Source organism: Mustela nivalis, assembly GCF_964662115.1.
Source record: "Mustela nivalis genome assembly, chromosome: 9".
In the NCBI taxonomy this organism is placed as follows: domain Eukaryota; kingdom Metazoa; phylum Chordata; class Mammalia; order Carnivora; family Mustelidae; genus Mustela; species Mustela nivalis.
Genome location: NC_139028.1, coordinates 9,116,436 through 9,144,318, shown reverse-complemented (window position 1 = coordinate 9,144,318; position 27,883 = coordinate 9,116,436). Strand labels below are relative to the sequence as shown.

Genomic DNA, 27,883 nt, shown 5'->3' with positions numbered 1-27,883 from the left:
AACTCCCAGGCCTGATGGCTTCCCAAGTGTAGTCTACCAAACATTTAAATAAGATTTAACATCCTCCCCAAACTATCCCAAAGAAATCAAAGAGGAAGGGAAGCTTCCAAATTCAAACCAGCTGTCCTGACAGAAAAATCAAAGACACTACAAAAACAGAGAACTACAGGCCAATATCCCCAAAGAATGTAGATGCAGAAATCCTCAACAAAATATTAGTGAAGGACATTCAAAAAGACATAACGGTCACTCACCATGACCAAATGGGATTTATTCTGGGGTTGCGAGGACGGTTTGACGATCTGCAGATCATGCAGTGCCAACACCATGGTAACAAAATGGAGGCTAAACATCACACGATCATCTCAGTAGATGCAGAAAAAGAAAAAAAAAATTCAACATCCACTCCTGATAAAGACTCCTGGTTAAAAAAAAAGGGATTTAGAAGGAACATATGTCAATATAATAAAGGCCTTGTAGGACAAACCCACAGCTAACACCATACTCAGAGGGAAAGAAGGTTTTCTCTCTAAGATCGGGGACAAGAGGTACACTCCTGCCACATTTATTCAAAGTGACACCGCCAGTCCTAACCACGACAATCAGACCAAAGAAACAAATGCCACCCAAGCCAGTAAAGAGGTAAAAGTGTCGATGTTGGCAGATAATGTGATAGCAGAGGTAGGAACCCTACAGATTCCACCAAACAAAACAAAACAAAACAAAACATTAAAACAAATGAATTCAGTGAAGTTGCAGGACACAAAATGAATATACAGAAGTCTGTTGCATTTTTACACACTAATAACAAAGTAGCTGAGAAACTTAGGAAAAAATTCCATTTATAATTGCATCAAAATGAAAAAAAGTCTAAGAAAAATCTTAACCAGGGAGGTGAAACCTGAGTGATGTAAAGCCCATAAAGCTCTGATGAAAGAAATTAAAGACAATACGAATATAGAGACACACCAGACACACAGGTTAGGAAAGTTAATATTGTTAAAATGTCCACGCTATTCAGAGTAACGTGCAGAGTCACGGCAATCCCTATCAAAATACCCACAGCATTCTTCATAGAACTAGAACAAATCATCCTAAAATTTGTAGGTACCCACAAAAGACCCTAAACAGCCAAAGCAATGTTAGACGAACAAAGCTGTAGGTACCACAATCCCAGGGTTTGAGCTCTATGACAAAGCTGTGGTCATCAGAACAGTGTGAGACACAGATCAAGAGAACAGAAAAGCAAGCCCAGAAACAAACCCACGCTCATGTGGTCAGTTAATCTATGGAAAAGTACACAGGAATATACAATTAAAAAATGATCATCTTTTGAATAAATGGTGCTGGGAAAACCAGACAGCTACCTACAGAAGAATGAAATTGACCATTTTCTTATGCCATTCACAGAATAAACTTAAAATAGATTAAAGTCTTAAACGTGAGACCTGACAGCATATAACTCCCAGAAGCAAACACAGGCAGGAAGCTCTTAGCAACACATTTTCATATCCATCTCCCGAGGTGAGGGAAACAAACGCAAAAATAAACCAGTGGGACGACACCAACATTAAAAGCTTCTGCACAGCAAAGGAAACTATCAACAAAACAAAAATGCAACCTACTGTAGGAAAGGAGATATGTGCAATGATACATCTGATAAGGAACTAATGTCCAGAACATCCAAGAACTTCTGTGACAACCCCAAAAACAAGTAAGATGATTGAAACAAGAGGCAGAGGATCTGAGCAGACATTTTTCCAAGAAAAGACACAGACGGAGACAAACATGAAAGATGCTCAATACCGCCCCCATCAGACACACGTATCAAAGACTCACAACGAGATCTGAAGTCTCGCGCCTGTCGGGATGGCCAGAATCAAGAAGACAAGAAACAAGTGTTGGTGAAGATGAGGAGAAAAAGGAACCTTCGTGCACTTTGCTGGGAACGCAAACGGGCGCAGCCACTGGAGACCGCAGTGAGGCTGCCTACAAAGTCAAAGTGGGAGCACCCAAACCATTCCCTGATTGCACTACTGTGTATGTACCCCAGAAACATAAAAGCACTAACTTGAAAAGATACCCGCATCCCTCTGTGGACGGCGGCATTCCTTACGACAGCCAGGACGTGCGCACTCACAGATAGCCGACGGGCGGACAGCACACGGCACATGGACGGACTCGCGGACATGCACACACATGCTCGTCCACATTCACATGGCCACAGAGAGCGAGCGAGCCCGCTACTCGGGACAAGATGGTAAACAGAAAGGGTGTTCTGCCAAGTGAAATAAGTCAGAGAAAGACCATGTGGGTTCATCTCTACGTGGAATCTAAGGAACAAACCAAATGAACCAATCAACAATACAGAAACAGACCCCAAATACAGAAAGCAATGCAGGGGTCGCCCGAGGGTGTGGGGGTTGGGAGGACGGGCAGAGGGGGTGAGGGAGTGCGAGGTGCCGCCTTCCAGTTGCAGAATGAGTCGTGGGGGTGAACGGCGCAGCCCAGGGCATATGATCAGTGGTACTGACCATATGGTGTTTTTGGGGGACAGACTGTGGCCCCGCTTGTGAGTACAACATGGCTGTGTTGTTCACCTGAAACTCATGTAACGTTATGTGTCAACCGCAGTATTTCTTCCCCTGCCTAATCCCAGCACAGGGACACAGCCTGCTAGGAATCTGATGTGTCTTAACCTGTCAACACTCCATGTCTGCACGGCTGACGTGGGAAATAAAGAACATACTATATGGTAATCCAGATTATCAATAGAGGCTTTTTTCCTTAGCAGGATATCCATTACTTAGAAATCAGAAACCATAATGTTATTCTTTCCATAACAAAACAAAGATTTTTAAATGCCCAATACATTTTAAGACTCATAAAGGATACGATATTTTGACTCTAAATTTGTTCAAACGCAGGTGACATCAGAAAGCAAACAAAAAATGCCAAGGCCGAGACTATCTCATCCCAACGGCGGCGTGGCCTTACCTGGGGAATCCAGCCCACACAGCAAGGGAGAACGGGAGACACGCTGGGGGAGTCGTGGTGATGTTCCGAGAGCCGGCTCCCATCAAAACTGCAGCCTTCCAGCAGCAGGCCGCCCATCTGTTGGGGAAACAAGCAAACCACTGAAAGCCACGGGCCATCTGACGCTTCAGGAGCCGCTGTGCGCTAGCGAACGCCCCGAGGCCGCACATGCTCTCCTGACTCCGGACGCCACGTGTTCTGAAAACCAAGATGACGGTCTCTGATCGGAGAATGAAGAAGGTGAAGACCGGGCCAGTGTTCACAGGACTTCTGCCTCTCGGACTGTTTATTTAGCAGATAGTTCAGAAACAGCTCCTTAAAATGTATTTAGCTACTACTGCAGGTGTGTCGATGTTAGATTAGTAGAAATATAATATAAATATGATGGGACATGACCAAAAGTTAGTCTTTCTCCAAGAGGGTGAGAGAAAAGTGTAATTAAAGGAGATCATGTGTGCCCCTTGCTTGGGGTTCTGATAGCATTTTTTGAAGAAAGGAATAAAGCTCCAAAAGTTGAAGGTAAAACACCCATGCCTTGCAGAGCTGGGAGCGTAATGAAGAGTTCTCTTTCTCTTTCTCTACACTAACTTTGCTGTACATTTAGAGAATTATGAAAATAAAAATACAAATGTATTTCTGATAACATTAATTTCATGTTTCTCTTTGAAAGTGTTCATCCTCTCAGTGTCTGCACTGTGAATCCAGCCGGAGCTTATCCAAAGGCAGCAGAGGTCAAGCCGGTCCTCTGCGTTCAGAGCCATATCTGTAGGCTCATAGTGCAGACTTGATAGAAAATACAGAATAATCTCTTCTCTTTAAAGGTTTTATTTGAGAGCGAGTGAGCGAGCATACCCAGCGGGGGCAAGGGCAGTGGGAGAATCCCAAGCAGAGTTCACATGGAGCACGGAGCCCAACGTGGGGCTCAATCCCAGGACCACCAGATCATGACCTGCGCCGAAACCAAGAGTCTGACACTTACCTGTCTGAGCCATCCAGGTGCCCGAAGACAGAATGATCTGATAAACATTACCTAGTACTTTCAGGTTTTATCAAGTGGTAATGGAAGTGCTCTGGCCTTTAAAGTCCAGAGAGGCTTACCAGAATGTAGCCGGGAGAAGGTTGAGGGAGCGTGGAGGTGAGGGGGTCACACTGGGGTATGCCTGGACCAGTAATTCTGAAGAGCTAATTTTACAGCAAGATTGCTGCACCACAGGAAAGACAGACCCCTTGTTTGTTAGTGAGAGCGCTGATATAAGAACAGAATTATGCAAGACCTAAGTTTAATACTCTTTCTACTCCGGCACAGACGTGATGACACTTGGGCCACTTTGAGAGTTGACAAAGCATGGTGGCCTTGACAAAATGTTAAAATTTCAGAGTACCTGCTAATTTCAGCACTATAATATCTCTAGGTTTCAAGCTGAATTAGTCTGTCTGGAATGTGTAGACACGGTTCTCGCTGAGAGAGCCCCAACTTGACCTTCTAACAGGCGGCTCCTGAGACAGAGGCGCATCACTGCTCCTGCTAAAAAGGAGCGGCCGGCTGAGAAAGCACACTCTCCGAGCCTTGTTTCATCGTCGGCACCTCTGAGCCCCAACAGCCATCTGGGCTCCCCCAGCCTCCCCTGGGCTGCCAAACTGCCCAGACCTGCCACTTCCAAGAAACACCTTCTAAATCCCCCCTCCTCTCTCCGCACCCTCCCTGACTATCCTATCATGAAATTTAAGGGTCACCGGTGGAATTTAAAGACCTCCTTACTCCCGAGAATGAAACTAAAATGTAAGAATGCCAACACGTAATACCACATTGTTTGCATCGTAAAACAACACACAGGGGGTTGGAAAGGTCTCCACAAAGGTCCCCCGTGTTTCCCCTGCAGCTCTCCTTTAAAGGGAAGCGTGAACGAAGACAGGCTCAAAACATTTCCTGCATTGCCGAAAACGACAGTTTGGAGGACCTCATCAGTCTCCAGGCCGATGGATTTCCTACTGCTCAAACCAACAATTTGGCAGGCTTTACTCCTCCTCAGCGGAGTACTGAGCCAAGCACCCAGCCAAAGAGGCGGTCCAACAGGAGCAGAACACAAGACCAGAGAGACAGCCCAAGGCAGAAGAGAGCTCCCCCAGCTCCCACAGGAAGCGCGGCACGCGGGGACACTAGGTGGCCCGGCCTTCCCAAGCAGCCCTGTGGCACAGGAAACACAATGACCTGACTGGGCCGAGGCCTCCTCATTTGCCCTTTGGGGTGTGGTGGCCTCAGTGGTACGGGGGACAGCAGGGGGCTTCGGAGCTGCCGGGGAAGTCCCCTCCCTGCCACAGGCCAGCTCCAAGTGGGGACACATGGGCAGCCTGTCGCCGGCAGACCCTGCGCCTCACAGCCCTGCTGGGCCACGGCAGGTCAGTAGCAGTAACGAGGACACCCTAGAGGAACACGGTCCAGGGACTGGGGATCAATAGACACAGGTGTTCTCTTAGGCAGGTCTGGAGGGTCAGGGACACTGACCGGTGAGGGGAACTACAGCCTTGCCTGAACACGTCCGTGGCTGACTCGGCCTAAGGTGCAAGAGGTTGAAAGAGACCTAGACACAAACGCACACCCTCCCACACACCTGAGTTTTCAGTCTTCCAGTAAACATTCTTAAACCCGTTGACAAATGAGACGACAAGGACTCAGATGACTCCATGAATTAACTGCTCAAAGTCACGTGGTTCTTTTTTGGAGAACTAAGATTAGAATACCGTTTTACTAACTATCCGCCTTTCCCCTACAATCTATAAAACATAACATAGAAGCTTGGGGTTTTCTGGTTGTAGATACTTTTACTCCTATGTTGTAAGAGCAGAGGTCACATGGTTCCAGAAACACTAGCATGCTCTGACTCCGAATGTAACCCATTTCCCTTGCTGTTCATAGCAGTGAACATCTGCAGAATGAGGCCTGCACCATCCTTGGGGCTCCCAGCAGCCCGAGACCGCACAGCCTGCTCGGGGCACGGCTCCTGGATGACAGGCCTGCCCTCCCTGTCCCTAACGGCTGGGCCAGAGTATCAGACCAGCAGCGACAGAGAAGGTCGTTCTTATGGGTTAGAGGCTCAGGTTAAAATGAAACACAATGGGATGAAAGAAAATCCTTCTGATGCCTTAAGCTCCGGGGGAGAACTGTATAGCCAGCTCTAGAGAGCCAAAAGAGAAAGATCCAGCTTGTCGTTGAGAGCAGATCTCTGGCACACCAGAAAGCCACTGCAGACGCTACAACCCCACCACAGGGCCTCTGTTACTAGAGGCCCAAACTCAACTGCCCAACGAGGGCTCAAGTGAGCACCCACCATGTAAGAGCTGTGGCTCGACGTATGTGGGATACAAACCACGAGAACAATGCCTAGTCTCATGGGACTTTCATTCCAGTGGACTAGGACAGACAACGAGTAAACCTAATAAACAGACTCTACAGTACGCCACAGAGCACTAGGGAAGTGAAAACCATGCACCGGGGAACCACAACTATGTAAATAGAACCTGTGAAAAGCCACTTGCCCAGGCTGCCTAAGAGAAAGAACTGGAGTCGGACGTTTGGTTGACTTAAGACTGAATGCATGTGAGGCCCTGGAAGACACGGTGGGGACGCGAGATGGGAACCGTCTGTGGGCCTCTGACACACCAGCCACCAGCCCCACGTGCCGTGTCAGGGCAGCAGGCCACGGGTGGGGAGGTGGCCCCTGCGTGCGGACGGGGACGAACGGCTGGAAGGGGCCTGGCTGCGCACCAAGGCTGCCGTTGCTGGGAGACGTTGCCACTGCAGACTGTGAACTGGTTCTGTTATTAACATGTGCATGAGTATGTTGCTAGAGTTACTTACTATTTTAAAAGTAATGGATTCTTTCACTGTGTCGTGTCAGTCACTGTACAGTACATCATTAGTGTTTGATGTTGTGTTCCAAGACTCACTGTTTACGAAAACACCCAGTTCTCCATACAGTACGTGCCCTCCTGACTGCCCATCACCCGCCTCACTCATCTCCCCTGACTCCCCCCTCCTCTCCATCCCTTTGTTTCCAGGACCCCATAGTCTCTCCTGACCCATTTCCCCCTCTAAAAGCAATGGGGTTTTAACAGGAAAGCCACCAGAGAAAATTTATGCCACAAAACATGGCTTGAGTGGCTTTCTTTTTAAACACAGAGGGCTGGGGGCACGTGGGTGGCTCAGTCAGTGAAGGGTCTGCCCTCGGCTCAGGTCATGATCTCAGGGTCCTGGGATCGAGCCCCACATTGGGCTCTCTGCTCAGCGGGGAGCCTGCTTCCTCCTCTCTCTGCCTGCCTCTCTGCCTGCTTGTGATCTCTCTCTCTCTCTGTCAAATAAATAAATGAAATCTTTAAAAAAAAAAAAAAAAGCACAGATGGCTTGAATTTTACACCAAACTAATATACTCACAAACTGTAACTTCCGTAAAAACAAGACTTGGTCTATTTTCCACAAACTAAACTTTATACTTGCTTTATTGTACAGTTAATATTTACTGAATTGAATTTTAGAGCAAGAAACCTAACCAAACTTCTAGATTTGTATCATTTTTTACCAAAAATTACATTTTTCAATACCTTGTGTCCCTAACAGTCTTATTTTTAGAGTGGAAAGCATTTTTGTTTTGTCCAAGCTGCTTCATCCTAAGTCTTGACTTTGACTTTTCACATAGGAGATACGATATTTCGGCTAATCTTCCACTACGATAAGCAAGGTCAGTGACGGGAGTTTCAGAATCATTATCAAGTTGGCAATATTATTACATTTAGGCCTGGATAAGCATCAGAATTACCCCTACCTTAATCTGCAGCTTTGCCTCTCGCAGCCGACCCTTCCACGAGGCTACGAACTTAAGGCTGTCCACCGAGCAGCCCATCGCCCTGTAACACAGAAGCAGCCAATGTTAGAAAGCATCTCAGGAACTGAAAAACAGACAGTAAGGCTGACATGTTCCTCTTCGTTTACAACTGAAATATTTATAATGTGCACAGAAGCAGATTTCCTAAATGATGCAGAGTCTTAGACCTCACGCCACATCTGTAAAGGTAACGGCCTACAGGATCCCCTGATGCTAAGGCACCCAGGGCTTTGCCGCTCCATCCTCCGCCTCCCGCCAGACCACCACGCGGGAAGTGTGCCGTCGTGCTTATTAGTTGAACCAAAACACGGACACTTATGAAATGACCCCCAGGCACTACATACGGAAATCCCCCCGAATCAACACAGAACTAAATCTGGTTCCGTTTACTTTTCCAAATACCTTTTAGTCCATTCTAATTTATTTAAAAAATCAGTCTATATGATACGATTATCCAAGTGTGTCCTAAAAAATAAAAGAGCTTGATCTTAACTATCAAACCCTGCTCCTCACCAGTAAGCCTGGCCAGCATGTCTAAGAGAGGGGTCTGCAAAAATTAAAATGCTTCTGTGCAGGGCCCAGTGGTCACCACGGGGAGACACAACGTGGCTGGCAAGACTGAGAAACCCCACGCGTACTGTTCTTTCCCGTTGACCCCTTTACCTATGAGTGGCTCCTCCGCCCACCCTATCAGACATGGCTTATCCAGGTCAATCACCGACAATTTAAAAATTAAATTTCATCTTTTCAATTCTAATAAAAATATCATAATTCTAAGCAATATTTTTCAAACTAAAAGTTCCCTGTTAAGAAATATCAAGTAATAGGAAATAACGTAACTCCCTTGATTTAATAATAAGTTTCTTTCTTTCTTTTTAAAGATCTTATTTTATCTATTTGTCATAGAGAGAGAAGCGAGAGCAAGCACAGGCAGACAGAGTGGCAGGCAGAGGCAGAGGGAGAAGCAGGCTCCCTGCCAAGAAAGGAGCCCGATGTGGGACTCGATCCCAGGATGCTGGGATCATGACCTGAGCTGAAGGCAGCCGCTTAACCAACTGAGCCACCCAGGCGTCCCAATAATAAGTTTATTTCTGAACAACGACGCGAATGTGATCACAAGCGCAGGAAGCGGAGAGACAGACGTGTCAAGAGTTCGGCTCACCTTGCTGTCTCCTGGCGAAGGGCGTTGAGAAACGTGTCTGGGTGGAAGAGCTCTGACAGGTCGAGTGTGTCAGACAGAAGAGCCTGCTTCTCAGCCCTCTCTACCCAGCTCTAGAGGGGAAAGAAGAAGACACACACCCATTTAAAAACTTTGTAAACATGGAAAACAAATCTGAACTACTATGTAGAAGTCATGTTCAGTGACGAAGTTACACCATTCCTAGCTGCTCCAAAATAGTGCCTGGAAAAAAGAGATTCTGCTTTACGTCAGGAGTCTACTATAATTTGTTTTTGATATAATATCCATCCACCGTAAAAAAGCTTCCTTGCACAATCCTTTGCTGGTAAAATTCTACTCCAAATAAAAAGTGTAAAATTAGAAAAGTCATCTCACAATCGGCATTTCCACTGGGGCCAATGCTTCTCTTGATGAGCCGCGGTTCAGAGTGTGCTCCGAAGCTGACCGGAGAATGGGGTCCGAGCACAGAACCCCAGGGCCCCCGAGTCCTGGTCCTGCGAACTGAATGGGCCCTGATCCAGACTGCCTGCAGATTTGCCACCTTTCTGAGCCAAATAGTGCAGAGGAGGGTCACATCTAACAAGAGAGGGTTCTTTGGTAAAAGGTATTTCTGCTCAGTCTGCTCAGTATCTGGCATTTTATAAACCCGCTATGTCCCCTGGAGAAACACATATCGTCCCCTAGCATGTCTTAGGCGTCTCACACTATCGACGGGCTTCCTGCGTGCTAGCTGACCCTGCACTCCCCCGGCCACTGAGCCCCAAGCGCCCTATTCCCCTCGCCGCCCAGGACTCGGAGGGCAGGAGGCCGACTGAAGCGGCCCCAGCGATGGTTTCTGTGCAGTCCACAGGGCAGATGCTGAGGCACCATAGGAGAAAGGTAACTTACTGGTGATTCCCGTGTCCATCCAGGTCAGTCCGTCAGTCTGTCAGCCCGGCTCAAGCACAGATGCAGTAGCACAGTGACATCAGCCAGTACCACCCCCCACAGCGGTCATCCACTCAGCCATTCACTTTGTACAATTATGAAGGCTGGGGACACGGTGATTACTCACTCCCGTGCGGAGGAGCTCTGCATCCCGTGCTGCAACACCCCGTCCCCCAAGCACGCACACCTGTCAGCCAGGTGCGGAGAAGCCGCTGCACAGCTCCTGTGTTCGTGGGAATGTCCAGTGCAGCCCTAACACCAGTTCATTACACTCTTACTTAAAAAGCAGAAACAACAAAAGAGCTCTTTAGCAAACTATAATTATTTCTTCTTGGATATTACCTATTTTAAGGAAGTTTAAATTATTGTTTATTTGGTTTACTCCCTATGAAATGTTTTCATTATCTGCCTTCTACTTTCATTAGCTAGACAAAGCTAACAAATTATGCTTGCATGATCTTTTATAAGTGATATTTAATGCAAACATGTTTCAAATTAATATTATCATTAATTCTTAAAATTAAATTTTAATTCAAAAATTTCAAAACAGTTGTTGCCTGTATTAGATATGCAATATGTTTAAATTAACTAAAAATTAAAGTGTGGCTAATAATCATATTTTTACTTAAAATATGAATTAATAACATTAGTAAGAAAAGGGAAAAGCTTCTATAATACAAATTTTTTTTTAGTCCATGGCAGGGAACAAACATTTTTTGTTAGGCTTTAGAGGCAGACTAAAGCAAAGGCATATTTGATCAAAGAATCTAAATAACAAAGATTCTTTTAATACGTATATTGTCTTTGAACAGCAAACTTCACAGAAGAAAACACAGTGAAGCACATTTTTTAAAAATTACATTTCAGCCTGTTTGGAGCAGCTTTCTTCATACTGTCAACACTGGAAAGCGACCAAGATGTCCTTCAGGACATCTCGGACTAATGCACTGAAGCACCGGGCTGTCAGCCACGAAGGACAGGAGGACCTTCGATGCACACTGCCAAGGCAGAGAAGCCGTTGAGAACAGGCGGCAGTTCCAAGGGACTGCGGTAGCGCAAAAGGCGAGACTCTGGAGACAGGAAGAAGACTGGCGACTAGCGAGGCTGAATGAGGGGTGCCGGGGAGGAGTGCAGAGGGTTTCGAGGGCGGTGCAAGTACTGTGTGTGCTGCCATAATGACGAGCGCGTGTCGTCTACTTTTCCAAACCCATAGACGGTCACACATCAGGAACACTCTTGAAGGTCAACTGCGGACCCTGGGTGATCACGACTCATCAAGGCAGGTGCATCCTTCGTTTTAAACCAAACAAACAAGAAGGAGAGTTCTATTCTTATATGAACCAGTATAGACAGAATTTTGAAGGAAAAGGCTTTTCCCTGAAAAACTTTTCATCTACTTAACTTACCTTTCATTCGTGAATACAACTAGGTATCACTTTTGTATAGGCTAGAGTTCAGAAAATAAATATACAACTGTACCTTTTCTTTTTAAATATTACTCAAAAATGTTCTTCAACTGATTTATATATTAGTCAAAACTAAGCTTTTTAAGGATATAAAAGTCAGAGACTAAAGCTATTAGCTATCAGTAATGAAGCTGGTTAAATATAGAATTAGATCTATATCCTTATTGTAACAAAATTACATTCTTGAGATGAACTCAAAGAGCAACAGGAAAGCATCAGTTATACACCACAGGCAAAACCCCACTGCCCTTCACATGTTCACACACGTTTATGAGATGTATCATGGATCTATACAAAAGGAAGCTGAACTTCCATCTCTGATCAAAGTGAGAGAAAATATAAGAATTCAATATTTTATATAGGCAGTATCACAGATCACTGGGGAACGGAAAAACTATTCAACAAATGATGTTGAGGAAAAATGTTCATCATGACTGGCCATCAGGGAGATTCAAATCAAAACCACATTGAGATACCACCATGCACCAGTTAGAATGGCCAAAATTAGCAAGACAGGAAACAACAAGTGTTGGAGAGGATGTGGAGAAAGGGGAACCCTCTTACACTGCTGGTGGGAGTGCAAGTTGGTGCAGCCACTCTGGGAAACTGTGGAGATTCCTTAAGAAATTAAAAATAGAGCTGCCCTATGACCCTGCAATTGCACTCCTGGGAGTTTGCTCCAAAAATACAGATGTAGTGAAAAGAAGGGCACCTGTACCCCAATGTTCATAGCAGCAATGGCCACAGTCACCCAACTGTGGAAAGAACCAAGATGCCCTTCAAAAGATGAATGGATAAGGAAGATGTGGTCCATATACACTATGGAGTATTGTGCCTCCATCAGAAAGGATGAATACCCAACTTTTGTAGCAACATGGACGGGACTGGAAGAGATGATGCTGAGTGAAATAAGTCAAGCAGAGAGAGTCAACTATCATATGATTTCACTTACTTGTGGAGCATAAGGAATAACACGGAGGACATTGGGAGATAGAGAGGAGAAGGGAGTTGGGGGAAATCGGAGGGGGAGACGACCCATGAGAGACTGTGGACTCTGAGAAACAAACGAAGGATTTGTGAGGGGAAGGGAGTGAGGGGTTGGGTAAGCCTGGTGGTGGGTATTAAGGAGGGCACGTATTGCATGGAACACTGAGTGTGGTGCATAAACAATGAATCTTGGAACACTGAAAAAATAAAATTTAAAAAATAGAAAAATATTTTACTGAGATTTTAAAAATCAGAGGTTTAAAAAAAGCTTAACAAATTGCAGATCTAGATTAGCCATCATTTTTAGGACATTTAGTAAAAAAAGAGTTTTTTGAGATTTACTTAAGGTAAGGATTTTCTGTTCAAGGTTCTTCCTAGAAAACATATTACTGAAAAGTACTTTGCTGAGCTATTTGTACGGGGTGCCGACAGCTGGGTAGCCTCCCTGAGGGCTCTCTTCTGTGCTCTTTGCAACCGCAGTCCAATGAACCTACCGCCCAGAGCCCTTCCACAGGGTGCGCAGGTGCAGCCAGCTGGGTGCAAGGGGCTCAGGACACGGGGCTCTGACGACAGAAGGCACAGAACCGAAGGTGAGGGAAACCAGGACCACGTGCTCCAGTTACACTGGCCACGCCACCATGTGGTAAGGGCTTTCAGGGACTCAGGATGGTTCACGACCTCCTGGGACAGGCTCTGACTACAGCAAGAAAACTGTGGACAAGTTCGCTAGAGGAGGCAGGTGGCCAGACGGAGCAGGGGAAGAGCTGAGGCCCCTGGGCCTGGAAACTGCAGGGACACCAGCCACTGGGGCGGCTTAGGGAGCAGCTAGAGGTTCACCAGCAGCCTCGCCCCAGGACCTGGCCCTTTTGGGAGCATGCGCAGGGAAGGAGCCCTGGGGCTGGTGACCCCAGGGCTGACAGGATCTTATTATCATATCATTTGCATTGCGGTGTCCCCTGCACCCTCTACAGATGCTGCTTTCTGAAGATGGGGGATGTGAGCAGCTGCCCAGGCCTGAGGGGGGTATGAGAAGGAGCACCTGGGAAAGGGGAGACCACGGAGACCCGCAAGCACAGGATGTGGCAGTCCGTGGGCTCAGGCTGTTCCTCTGTCTGGGGGCTGGACCCTTCCCTTGGAGAGCCCAGACCGGGGCAGAGTCCCCCAGCCCCGGGACACCCACACTGGCCTTCTGCGGCCACACCACGGCTGCGGGACACAGAGGGTCCCTGCAGCTGGGTCCTTCCTGAGCTCACAAGCCCACGCCCTGACGGGGGCGGGCAGTGCTGATACACGGGCGCCCACAGGCCCGCCTCCTGCGGGGACCACGACCTGTCTGTGGAGCCTGCGGATGCTGTGGGAGCCCTGGGGGGGCCTGCTGACATGGTCTCCGCAGGCCTCCGCGGTGAGGAGCCTCTTATTATGCCGCGCCAGTAGCCGCTGAAATTGGTATGCATGTGACCAAAGCGAGATGCAGATAAAAATTCAGGGAAGATTTTGTTATCTTGAAAGCCAATTATGTTGCTATATTGTCACATTTCTAGAACTGAGATTTATCTTCTGCAAGCAGTTTATAGGCTCGCTTCCGCACAACTGCAGACGATCACAGACCACAGACTACCACTTAGTATTCCGAATGTGCAAGACAGCTGACCACAGGCAGAATTTACTAGCTGAGAGTGTGGAGAAATTACTGTCCCTGTACAAAATGGAACTCCTAAAATCCGGTAATACTACTGCTATAGCAATAGCTCTATTTTACTGGGTCATATTTCGGTTATGCACCCTAAGTTCATTTTATGATAGTGACAAAACAGTTTAAAGCTTGGCTGTATGTTAATCATAAATCTCAGGATTTGGGCTAAGATGTATTTTTTTCATGAAATTCCACTATTAATCTATTTATTTGTTATCTATTTCCTCCACTAAATGTAGAGATTCCTGTTGGCAGGAATTCATGATTTCCTCATTACTGTGTACTTCCAGCACTTAGAATAATGGAGACACAAAACAGAAGCTCCATAAATAGTGAGTGACTGAGTGAAAGAATGAATGAATATGAATTAAAAAGATCCATCACATACGTGTTCTGGCTGAGTACCGTATAGAAAAATAGGGATGTTAGAGGTTTTAGAGAGCAAACAGACTGCTTTTTCAATTCTGTTGATATGCCCTCCTATGCATACTTTTGCAGTGTGCCTACTATGTGTAAAACCTTATACTAGGGACTGTGAGAGTTACTAAAAGGAGTTGGAAAATAAAGACTTTTCTAGGAAGGCAAAGTACTGCAGAACTTTCCAAAGTAGAGTCAGATATCCCAGAACACAAATGAAAAATTAAAAAGATAACTTTAGTAAGACTGCCTTTAACAACTAGGGTTTCAAGAGAAAATAAAGCAAATCTTCAAATGTTAGATTAGAGAGTAAAAAATTAAACTGTAACATCTATCGTGCAGACTTAAATAGAAATTAAATCTCATAAGCATGTCACGGATGCTACAGAATACATATTGGGGGATAAATCACGAAGGTTAAGGAAATGTCAAAGAGATTCATGTCAGTTTCCTTGAGAATAACCCTAACCGTGATTGAATCATTCATTTATACATTAGATACTGAAAAGCAACCTGTGCAAGTCCCTGTTCCACATGCTTGGATAGAGCAGTAAACAGACAAAAATGTCTGCCCCTCTGAAGCTTCCGGGGGGAACACAAAGAAAATTCAGGGAAATGCAGAGAGCATCAGCTGGGGATGTAGGCTCCAGAGAAAAACGAAGAAGGAAAGGAGGGGCTACGACCTGAAACAGCGTGGCCAAGGAAGGCCTTGCTGAGAGGACGGTGGGGCAAAGAGCTCAGAGACAGAAAATCCCTTCAGTGAGAATCTGGGGGCAGCAGCTCGGGCAGAGGAAGCGGCAAGAATATAAGCCTGGGGAGGGGGTGCCGGTCTGGTCACTGGACAGCCCCAAAGCCAGCGAGGCTGCGGCAAAGGACATGAGGCAGTGGAGAGAGGAGGAAACCAACAGGGAAAATGTGTGACCTTCACCTGACCTTCACCTGCCCGGGAGGGGGGGGTGGGGGGGAATGGAAGGACGGTGTGACTCGGGAGATAAGATGTTGCGAGGATATTCCCAGGAGAGGAGGGACAGTGTCTCATTCATGCTTTAGCCAGAACATCCAGGCTGCTTGGCTGAGAACCAACCGGGGGGCACGGGGGAAGCAGCACAGGTAGGTGGCGGCCGCACTGATAATGACATTGGTCCAGGCAGTGGCAGGTCAGGTGGTACATGTGAGTGTTCTTGAATGTAGAGGCAAGATCATGTTTCTGCCGGGCTGGACACACACGAAGAGAGGACGGAGTTAACAGTGATTCTGAGATTCTCAGCCTCTGTCACAGGAAGGAAGGAGGAATCAATGACTTTTGCGGCAATGGCTGTATGGAGAGAGGCCAACGTAAAACGTTTCAAGTGGGAGAGTGAAAATCTTTCTAAAATGGTGCTGATAGTTTATGGAATGATCAAAAACTGGCACGTTTTTAAAGAAAGGGCAGTTGAGAGTGAGTTCTTTCATTTACCATGTAATTCCTGTAAACAGTTTAACTATTCTTGAAATTGGGGTTGCATTTCTCCCATCTTTAAAAACGGAAATTACACCCACCTCATGTGCTGTAAATAATTACCCGATCTCATGTACAGCATATATGTGCCTAGTCTCCAGAATGAGCTCAGTTCTTACGAATATCTGTTTTCTCTTTTCTGTCCTTCATGAGATCATTTTAAAAAGTCTGGGGGGGGGGCGCCTGGGTGGCTCAGTGGGTTAAAGCCTCTGCCCTTGGCTCAGGTCAGGATCTCAGGGTCCTGGGATCAAGCCCCACATCAGGCTTTCTGCTCGGCGGGGAGCCTGCTTCCTCCTCTCTCTGCCTGCCTCTCTGCCTACTTGTGATCTCTGTCTGTCAAGTAAATAAATAAATAAAATCTTAAAAAAAAAAAAGTCTGAATATATAAAGTGGCACAATGACAAGAAAAACAATCTGAAGCTCAGATTTTACATCTAGGAAAATGAGAAGGGCTACTTAGATGAACCTAAAAAGGGTGTCATGAGACGTCGAGATCCAGAAATGCCGGTTCGAGTCCTTAGAGAACACTCAAGGTCAAAGAGGGAAGAGTAAGAACTAGAGGCTCTCAAGATTGTTTTCAGTGACCATTCAGTCTTCTCCAAGTGAAGAGGAGAAGTAAAATGTAACAAACTGAAGAAGTAATCTGTGTGGCTAAGGTCACAAGAAGCATCTTAGCAGACACGTTAGAAACTGTGCCTGAATATGATCTGATCATAAGATAGAACACAACATCTAAAAAGAATCTCAGGAAAAATAGAGGGAGGGAGGAGTAGGGACTGAGAGCCAGGCGAGGGAAAGGTCTGCTTCCGGCACTGCCGGGTGCGGAGGGTAGGAGAGGACCCAGTGTAACAGCACTGTGGGCAGAAGGGGGGCCGTGGCAACCTGGTACCGCGCCCACTTCAGGCCTTGTCCACGATGAACCCTGGCCCTGGCAGGAGGAGCCACTTGGGCAGAGTGGGGACGGGGGGGACACAGAGAGACTCTAGGTGACACCACATCTGCTATTTTCTCCCAGAGTTTCGTTGTTTAGATGGATAGCTGTTTGGGGCGCCTAGAGACTCCGCAGGTTGAACAACCGACTTAGTTTGAGCTCAGGTCACCATCTCCTGCCGTGGGGTGGAGCAGGAGTTCAGCTTCGCGCTCAGTGCAGAGTCTGTGGCAGATGCTTTCTCTGTCCCCCGCCCCCCCCACTTGCTCGCGCGCGCGCGCGTGCTCTCTCTCTCTCTCTCTCTCTCTAATAAATAAATAAATAAATAATCTTAAAGGGAGAGAGAGAGTTGTTTAGATTGCTGTTGCTTGTTTAGTTATCTTTACTCCCTGAAAGACCTTAAGGAGCATTTATATGACGTGCTAACGCTGGTGTTCACTACTTCTGTTTACTGTTCAGATCTCCCCAGCCTTCAAAGTTGCTAAAGGTTGATATACATAAGTAACAAGATTTTAACATAAGAAGGAAGGGTGGCCAAATATGGTCGTATACAAGTATATCGGCCAGGGGCTTGAGTTAGAATGATAATCACCACCACTACCACCATCATCGTCCGGGGTAGAGCTGAAGCCGTCACTATCAACTGTAAAACAGAGGACACGGAACCTAAGCAGAAACTCAGACCTAGAAAATGCGCCTGCGAGCCTGCCACTGGCACACGGCGGTCCGAGTCTGGTCAGCAGTACAAGGACGGTGTGGACACAGCACACAGTCCGTGTGTGGACACAGTCCGTCCACATGGTCAGAGTACTGCTCTGCCACCCCAGCCCGACCGGGTCCCAGAGGCGAAGGTCCGCGCATGCTGCTGGGACAGAAGCAGCTCACGAGCTGGGAAGGAACAGAACTGCGGGTGTGTGGCCAAGGGACCCGGCTGCGGGAGGTGGAGAATAGGAAGACGGAGAAACAAAGGCAAAGGCTGTCACCAAAGTATGTCGGAATTTGCCAACAACCAGCCCAGGAGACTCGGAATATACGGGCTAGACACGCTGCGGGGGTAGTCAGGACGCCAAAAAGAAACAAAGCCTGGAAATCAGGAGCCAAAGAAACTCTAAGATGTTATTTCCAAAGAAAAGGCAGAAAAACCTGAAGCCAGAGAAATACTTCCCGAATCCCCACAGGAAATAACCTATCTTGTCCATTCGCCTGTTCATTCAGCGGACAGTATGCTATATTAGAAATACGGGGGTGGGGGCAGTTCTTGCTCTAGAAGACCTTGCTGAGAGGAGCCCAGAGAATGGACGCCAGGATCCCCGAAGACTCTTCAGCGGCGACTCCTTGGGGGCGTAGGGAGTCTCTAGCTCTCCACAAATCACCAGCCTTCAATCTTCAACCCCTGGCCACACAGCGGACTAAGACGCCACATGCAATCTTCACCTCTAAAATGATCTAGTTTCCCTTCCTTGGGATCTGCAAGAGGTTCCCAAGGATCAACCGTCATTCCTTCATAAGGTCTTGTGACTTGACCCTTCCTGCCCCTCCCGCCTACTCTCTGTGCCCCTCTCCTCCCTGTGCTCAGTGCTACGTAAAAGCCCCGGGCTTCCTCTGGACGCCTGCCCTCCCCTTGCCTGGCGCACTCTGGCCTCTCCCCCGTGGTGGGCTAAGTCCTCCTGCGCCCTAGGCCGGGTATCGCTCCCCTGCTCCCTGTCGCCCGGGACCTCCTGCTGCTTGCTCCAGGGCACCATACTTCCTGCAGGGTGTGTACCATTGCTGATTCTGTTGTCCCTCTTCTCTGAGACACTGCAAGGACAGTTCCCTAGAACACAGCGTGTCTGTTCACCACTCTGCACGGCTACCTCAGAGAAGGGCTGGACGCCTCGGTGGAAACTTTAGGTCAGAAATGACACCTGCGAGGCAGCAACTGTACCACCTTCCTGACCGTTTCCCTCACGCCCCACTTCAAGCAGCTGCTCCCGGTACCTTGACTGAATGAAGGAATCAAGGCATCAGTGCACGGACACTACCTCACCCGGGCCAGGCTCCACTTATCTGCTCGGAACCCTGTCGCGAGCAGGCTCCATGGGGGACACCCCCAGCAGTGCTCTTTTCCTTCTACATCCCGCCTCCAAATCATGCGCTCTGGGTTGTGAACTCTGCACACCTGCCCGAGGCAGTCTCAGCGTCCCAGCATCACAAGCACCCGAGCTGCCATCGTCACGCAGCACCAACAGTGCCTGTGTGTCCTTACCCTGACTACCCCCGCAGTGTGTCTAGCCCGTATATTCCCCATCCGCACGGCTCCAAGCTGCTCTGGACCCTGACCCGGGACATATAGATGGCACCTGTGAGTTCCAGATGCCAGAAGTTACCACAGGAAGGTAGTCAACTCTGTACGTTTATAACCACACACACAAAAATTAAGATAGGAAAAAAAAACAAGTGGAAAAAACCATGCTCCTAAGTGGTGGCTGAAATGACAAATATTGCTATTCCCTGGTTAGAAGGACAGGAGACAAGCTAAGGTCAAGGGCCAGGAGGGTGCTTTACCATGACAATTCAGGCGAAATGACTATAAAGGTTTTAAGAAATTACAGTGTAAGTGACAGTGGAAAGGTTTTCAGCTGTGATGATGGGTATTAAACACACTTAGTATCAACGATCGTGCCAGAAAATTGTAATTCATGAAAAACTGTTTTATATGTTAAATGCAATATCCACATGTTTACGGTCATATGCACATAATTAAGCGCATATGCACATCTATGACACAGGGTAGTGTAGGCTACTATTTCCAGCTAATAAAGACAGTTCCTGCCCCTGATAAGTACAGTGAGGAATGCTAACAACGCGTGAACGGACACATGATCACAGCCGTGCAGTCAGAACACACCAAGAACTTGGGAGCATTCTGTTTTCCTGAGTTATGTGTGAACTACTGTGTCCTTCGTCCCTACCCCCACCCTCCTTCCCTCCTTCCTTCGCTCCCATCTTCTGCCATTTACTGCTTATGTGTATGTCTAGGCACAGGGACAGACAGAAAATCAGTCCTGACTGGTTCTTCTCTGCCTGCTGATTTTAAAGTCATTTTCAGATCCAGTAATTTTTTCTCCAATAATCCTACAACCCAGAGATTAGTCATATTAGAAGCCAAACAAATGTTCTGACGAGCTTGGCCCCTTGAAAGAGGTCTCATTTGTAGAGGGACACAACAGAGCAGGAAGGGAGGGGAGAGGAGGAGCAGAGGAAGGGCCGAGCCCCTGCAGGCAGTGCCCCCGAGCTAAGAACAGCAAAGTCCAGCACTTGGGTCAAAGAGGAGCCTTCACCCGCAGAAGGTCAACTTCTTCTGTACTAGCACAAAGAGGAGAGGGCAGGGTGGGACTTCTCAAAGGGTCCCATTTCACAGCTTGAATTTTCTCTGTAATGCAGAATGTGAGGGGTTGGGCCAAGGGAAAGGGGAGGTGGTGACAGAATGGTTTTCAGGAAAGCAGTGCACTGAGGGAAGAGGCCTGGTGGAACCAGGGGCAGGGCCAGCCCTTCCGGCATGGGACCCTGTGCAGCCCCTGAGCTCAGCAGCTTGTGTGTGGACAGAGACTAACCCTAGGGCCCTCTTTCTAGGAAGGATGAGGCACGAGGGAGAGTGAGACAAGATAATGAAGTTTCTGAAAGGGGATAAAGTTATGGGCTGTGGATTCCAGGCTGAGTCGGGAGGTTCCAGAAAGAGACAGGGCAAACTCTAAGCAGGAAGAACCCAGAGTCTAGTTCAAAGATGTCCAGGGGTTCAAAGGCGGAGCCGGCATGAGTGGTGACACAGCTGCAGCTGGACGTGCTTCCTCAAGGAGGCCTCACGACCACAGCAGTCATGGTAAAGAAGCCATTTGTGTAGCAGGTGCGGCAGCACAAGATGAAGGGAGTGAGACACCGCGAAACCACATGCTGCTCACCCCGCTAACCAGCAGCATGTGCTACTCCTTCCAGAAAATGACTCTAGACCATTCCTCATTCCACTCAGTTTTCCTGCAAGTTCCCTGACTGGTCCCTCAGAAAAAAAACTTGATTTGCTAAGAAAAGAAAAAAAAGGAAAATAGCAGCTCCCTCCGGGGAGGGGTCATGCTCTACAGTGACTTAGTCACAGCTAGGAATCGGTGTCAGTTACCGACCGTCTGACTCACATACAGTAAACGTGACTACATTTACATCTTCACATTCCCAAAAGGTAGGAAGTGAGCAAAAAACCCCACACGACCATTTTAAAGGAGTGCCCTTTCTACACTGAGAACAGCAGAGGACATGACCTCACACTCTCTGTACAGCCACGTGTCCATGGGTCCCCAATGCACGGCACCCTCCACGTGCCGCTCAGTAGTGCGCTCTTACCTGGATGGCGAGGGCTCGAGCTACCAGACCACGCAGGTACTGTAAGGGATCTTCAGGGCCTTCCCACTTGCTCTGCCATGCAAGAGGACACTGCAACCGAAAAAGGGTCCAAATTAAGTTTCCATGTATAGTATTACATACAAAAGACCTTTAACACTAATGTGATGGGGAAATATTTTGGCATAATCCACATTATGTGTATCATGAATGTATTTCCTTAAGATACATCTGTTTTCCTTTGATCTTATTATAATAAAAATAAATGACAGAGACAGAATGAATTAATCTGTTTCTCTAAAAGGATATTGTTCTAACTTGGCTATTGTTGATGCGGCTATAAACACGGGAGTGTGCACCTCTTTGAGACGGTGGTTCTGTATCCTTTTGGCAAATACCTAGTAGCGCGACTGCTGGATGGAGGGTAGCTCTAAATGACGACAGATGCACGGATAAAGAGAAGGTGGTCTGTGCAGACAACGGAATATTACTCGGCCCTTAAATGGAATGAGACCTTGCCATTTGCAATAACATGGATGGAACTAGAGGGGGTTATGCTGAGCGACATCAGTCGGTCAGAGAAAGAGAAACACCACGTGATTTCACCATACGTGGAATTTAAGAAACAAACAGGTGAACACAGGGGAAGGGGGAAAGAAGGAGGGAAGGGAACCACAAGAGATGCTTGACTGCAGGGACCTGTAGTACTGATGGGGGAAGAGACAGAAGGGGCGGGCTAGATGGGGGATGGGCATCAAGGAGGGCACGGGTCGTGATGAGCCCTGGGTGGTGTGTACGTGATGGATCAGTAAATTATACTCCTGAAACCAATTCCTTCACATATGTTAACTAACTAGAATTTAAATAGAAACTTGAAAAAAATAGGATTTTTTAAAGTAACAGTTTTGAAACAATAAGCAAACTGCTATGTACAAAGTAGCAAACTGTATTTTCTAAAAACAGTATCTAGCACACAAAGAAATCAAATTAAAATAGACAAGTTCACTTTATAAGTGGTAAAGATTTTAAAAAAGTCTTGGTTCCTTCAGAATTTCTTCAAACTCTAAACAGAGAAGTATAATGGAAATTTCATCCCCAAAACCACCTTGAACTACATGATGAAGCGAGAAGAAATTTTAAAAGTGCTCTCAATTAAAGTTAAATATAGGTAAATAAAACCATTCCAAAAGAGTTATCTTTTAAATACTGACCTTCTACTAACTGGTATTCTCTACAAAAACATAATTCTTTACAACATTCTTCAAGTTCATGTTCATCATACCTTTTCTACGAGGGTTTGCTGGACTTTCCAAACATTATATAAATATTCAAACTTCTTAAGTGTAATAATAGTAAGTAATTATTATTATTATAAGGAGAAAACATCAATTTCATACCCCCAAGCACTGCCTGATTACACAGTAAAGATACAACACCAGGGAATAGACCAACAACACACGGAAAACAGAAATTATAAGATGACGGGAATTCACAGCATAAAAGAGCCTTAGAAATATCCCGTTCAATGACTTCACACGTGTGAAGTAAGCTTTCCTTAGAATACGGCAGAAAAGTGCCTGAACGGTGCTCTGAACTAAGACAGGTGCTGTGGTTTTCAAACAGGTCCCCAAGTGTCCAAGGCTTCTCGCCCAGGGACCCAAAGGAGTGCCCCTCTCCTTAAATAATGGTCCCGTAAGCATGGCAGCGGTGACCCCGTGCCAGTCTCCAGGTCCAGGCCTAAGAAATCAGGGGTGCCTGGGTGGCTCAGTGGGTTAAGCCTCTGCCTTCGGCTCAGGTCATGATTCCAGGGTTCTGGGATCGAGCCCCGCATCAGGCTCTCTGCTCAGCAGGGAGTTTGCTTCCCTCTCTCTCTCTCTCTGACTGCTTGTGACCTCTGTCTGTCAAATCAATCAATCAATCAATCAATCAATCAGATGCTGCTATCTCCTATCTTGTGAGACTTGGAACCATCCACCAGATCTAGAAGCCCAGTTTTGGGAGAGGCCCCCGTGGAGATGGCCGGAGGCTCCTGGTTCTCCATCAGCACTGACCCGCCAGCTGCATGCACAGCGGTGAGGAAGGGACAAGCTGTCTTCACCAAACCCAATCCACATCTCAGGTTTCCAAACTTAAAATAAAGGAGTTTCTACAATGACATTTTAAGCCAGCAGGTGTTGGTGGACTCTGCCATATGGTGAGTGACTGATGGGGATTTTGGTGTCCTCCCAGGAAGAGATGAGGCCCCTGTCCCCGCCCCATGAGTACGAGCTTGGTGACAACTACAATACTGCAGGTGTGATGCGGCCTCACATTCAGGGTTCAGGTCTAGGCCTTCACAGGTTAGTGGCTCTCCGGCTCTGCTTCCTGGGGTATATGCTCTCAGAGCCAGGATCTAATAGGGCACGGAAGCGAAGCAGGCTGTGTGCAGAGACCGGGTAGGGATGTCCGCACAAGGGGCACCCAAGGCCTCCAGCCACCCATCCAGCAGAGCACCCACCCCGCGGCCAGCCATCAGCACCAGCTGGCCGGCTCTGTCACGATCAGCCAGCGAGCAGGTCCCCCCACTGGAAGCTCAGCCGAGACCAGCCTGCGCCCCACACCCAGCCACAACTCCTTGCGCAGGCGCTACATAACCAATTCCGCTTGCTTTCAGCCAGTAAGTCTCAGGGAGGTCCACCAGGTGGCAATTAATAACTGATACACCAGGTTGTCACGTTCTCAGTATTAGGCTTTCCTGCTGCAGAAAGAAAGCTTCTCTGTGGCGTGTGTTACATCAAGTGGTATGTCACTGTGATGGGGAAGCTCCAAGGTGCTCCTGGTGACCTAGCCACTGGGTGTCTATGGCCTGGTGGATGCCCTCACCTGGAGCAGAACTGGGTCCAGTGACGTGACTTGAACGGAAGAGCACAGTGAAAGTGCTGAGGTGCCACCGGGCAACAAGGCTCTTGCTAGCCTCCTCCCCCCCCCCGTCTCCCCCACCCCTGCTCTCCGTGTCTGCTGTGCTGTGCGCTTCCATACCGAGCTGCCCGTGGAGAAAGGAACTGACAGCGTCTGGCAGCAGTCAGCAGGGACCAGAGGCTGCCGGCTGCCAGGCTGTCTGTGCCCTCAGAGACAGTGATGACAGCAGCCCCAGCTGACCCCTGACTGCAGGGTGTGGGGGCCTGGCACAGAGTGCACGCTGAGTCCCACCACGACTCCTGCCCACAGGAGCAGAGACACGGGAAGTTCTGCTGTTTTATGCCTTGAAGCTGTAAGGCAATTTACCACTATCGTGAGAGTTACCAACATCAGGGTCAGGGTCAAACCATCAGCGAATGGTCAAGCTCTCTCTGTTCACCAGTTGAGCGATGACTATGGACAGTGCTAATCTCAGAACAGTACAGAGGGTCGGGAGTACTTAGGAGACCTTTTCAAGAACAAAAGAGTTTGTGAGCACCATTTCTCCCCTCCACACAGCAGCCTGCACACGCGGACACCAGGGGAGTGAGCACACCATCCACCGAATCTGCTGGTAACACCGTAGCTCCCACGCACGCTTCCTTATGAACACGCTCCTGCTGCCCTGCCCGCAGCATCACCCACCCAAAGCCTAGCTGTGGCCTCACTGACGGAGCAAGGACAATGACCACACTCGCCAGCAGGACGGCAGCCCCCACAGCGGGCTGGGGCAGGCGTCTGGTCTGACTACAGGCCCCACCCACCAAGGAAACCCCAGGGGACAACGGCAGGAAAGTGCCCTGCAGCTGGGCACTATCACAGCTCTGAAAAACATCTGGCCTGACCGGAAAGTGAAAAGGACGATTCCAGAATACACATGCACGCTTCCATTCAACGTGCCATCCTTACAAGGACCAAGACATGGAAGGAACCACGTGCTCATCAGTGGGCGAATGGACAAGGAGCTGCCACACACTCTCTCTCTTTCCATCCTGAAAAAGAAGGAAACTATTTGGGACAATATGGGTGAACCTAGAGGCTATTAAACTAGGTATAATTATTATACTGTATGACTTTACCTCTATGTGGAATCTAAAAAACAACAAACAGAAGAAAACAGAGACCCACAAATACAGAGAACAAACAGGCAGTTGCCAGAGGAGAGGAAGGGTAGGGGACTAGAAAGTACGACCTGTAGGGTGACTAATGTAGTATGTATATAAAAAAAACCTGAATAATAAAAATAAAATAAAAGGTACAATCTTACAGTTAGAAAATAAATAAGACATGGGGGTGCAATGTACATAATAAGGAACACAGTTACTACGGTGACAGCTTCGGCTGGGGACGGGAGGTCACTTCCTAATGCATGTGAATGGCAATCGCTACACCGTACACAGGAAACCAGACTCTGTCAAGTACAAATATCAAGAATGTGTCACATAGCATGTTCGGACATTTCTATAGAAACAATTAAATGTAAGCCTCACAATTCACAGACCTGTACCCCTGGGGCAAATAATACATCATATGTTAATAAAAATAATTAATTTTAAAAGGTTAAAAAATGATTAAATCCAGGAAGTCATAGTAAAGGATGTGGTGTGACGTTCTGAGAGCTGTGTGGGATTTCGGCAAGCGCAGAAAGAATGGGAGGGAGCGAGCGCAGCGGACACCACCTGGATGCCACCTCTGTGCACCACGGTGCTGGTGCGTGAGCGGCCCTGTCTCTTGCCCCTCACGATGACCCTCAGGAGCAAGGACTCCTCCCACTGCCATGGCACAGAAGATGAAGAGGGCACAGGGACAGGAGAGCCCGCCTGGAGCAGGTGAAGCCAGGAACAGGTGAAGGCCATGTCCACGGTGCAGCCGAGACCACCTCCCCGCCGGGTCTGTGTGTCTGTCAGCATCAGCCCTTCCCATCCTGCTCGACGCACCCGGCACCACGTGAGGTTCAATGCAAGACAACTACGAATTGGGAATTAAAAACTGTAATGATGGGAAAACGAAGGCTTAGAACAGGTTAATGTACCAGGTTTTTTTTTTTTTTTTTCCTAAACTAAATGTTATAGAAGTGAAGCCCCAGATTAAACTAAACAGGACCTCTTTTTGCTCCCGATCTCTTCCCTAACAGATGTCACAGAAGCAGAACAGGGGAGGGGCCATTGTTCACGCTCTACCCCCTTCAAGCACCAGTCAAGTACGCGGTTATTCAGCAAGCTTGTGCTACCCAGCCGCTGTCTGTCAGTCACTCGTTAGGTGCTCTGGTCACACGATGACCACACCCACTGTTTGTGACAGCCTGTGCGAGGAGGCAGGGACACAGAAGAGACACTGCAGTCTGTACAGCCAGCTCCCCAATAACACAGGAACTGTGCTCAGGAAACACAGAGCTAGTGTCCACCACGTCCACACTGCCCACAAGGGCGAGCATCATTGAAGGCTTTCCGGTGAGATAACACCGGGTAGATCTCAAGGGGTGAAACAGTCTACACTCCGGGAGGAAAAGGGAGAACAATTAATAGGGGAGAAATTAATTAAGTAAGGACCAGACCAAGAGGCTCTTTGGAGTCCACACTAAGGAGTTTAATCAGGAAAGCAAGGACAACAAGACCCAATTAAGCTTGAACGGGGCACGGGACCCAACCTGACTTGAATGGGAGATTACCCGGTAGGTGCAGGAAGAAGTGCACTTGGGCATGAACATGATGGCAGGAAGGGAGTCGAGAAGCTGCCGTGCTACGTGAGGCAGAAGCCAGCGAGGACGGCCACCGGCACAAGAGGAGACCGGTGAGGACGGCAAACACGGGTGCAGTCTGGGCTTGGCCAGGGCACGCGCTGTTCCAAGCGTGGGACCTCCATGCATCTCTGCTCTTCAAAACGACCCGCAGATGGAGGCGTCACCGTGAGCCCCGTTACAAATATTTAGAAACGGAGCAAGGGGAAGTTTCAGTGGCCTGAACAAGGAAGTACTGTAGTATAATCTTGGATATCTTCATTTCTCCTCTACAATTTCAGTGTTGATTTCATGAACCTTAAACACAGCACTATGCTGAGTGACTCATTTTCGTGTGTTGAACAGTGGAGCTGTCTTTCAGATTGCCGAACCCTGTCCCTGCACTCAGAAAAGCCAAGTGCTGACGTCTGCCTGTGCAGGGGATACCAGTAACCCACAGCACGCACCTGCTGAGGTCAGAGGAAATGTCTGGGAAGCTTCCGTGGACTCGAGTCTCCTGTAGTCCCCGAAACTGGGAGACATCCTCGTAACCAATGCTTACTCAAGCACTAGAAGCTGCAATGAGATGTTACAGTGTGTGCGGTAAAAAGGATTCGGTTCAAAATTTGTTTTGAAAAAGGGGGATCGCCTGATAGGGAGTTCAAAGTAATAACTATAAAGGTATTCACTAGACTGGACAGAAGAAAGAACTCAGTGAGAACTTCAATAAAGAAATAGAAAATATAAAAAGGAACCAGACAGAGCTGAAAATATAAGAACTAAAACGAAAAGCACACTAGAGGGGATCATCCACACACTAGAGGATGCAGGATGGATAAGCGATCTGCAGAGT

The 27,883-nt window shown here is 47.7% G+C and overlaps 1 protein-coding gene across 6 annotated transcripts in view; it reads right to left on the bottom strand.

The window, feature by feature from the left end:
• Positions 1-27,883, bottom strand: part of DYNC2H1 (dynein cytoplasmic 2 heavy chain 1) — a 670,805-nt gene that overhangs the window by 13,267 nt on the left and 629,655 nt on the right. For all 6 annotated transcript variants that reach the window (XM_082683959.1, XM_082683958.1, XM_082683962.1 and 3 more), the window contains 4 exons: positions 21,381-21,470; positions 9,076-9,185; positions 7,854-7,935; positions 2,998-3,114 (listed from right to left, as the gene is read on the bottom strand). In XM_082683959.1, the coding sequence (XP_082540085.1) occupies positions 2,998-3,114; positions 7,854-7,935; positions 9,076-9,185; positions 21,381-21,470 (399 nt within the window). The remainder of the gene's footprint in view (positions 1-2,997; positions 3,115-7,853; positions 7,936-9,075; positions 9,186-21,380; positions 21,471-27,883) is intronic.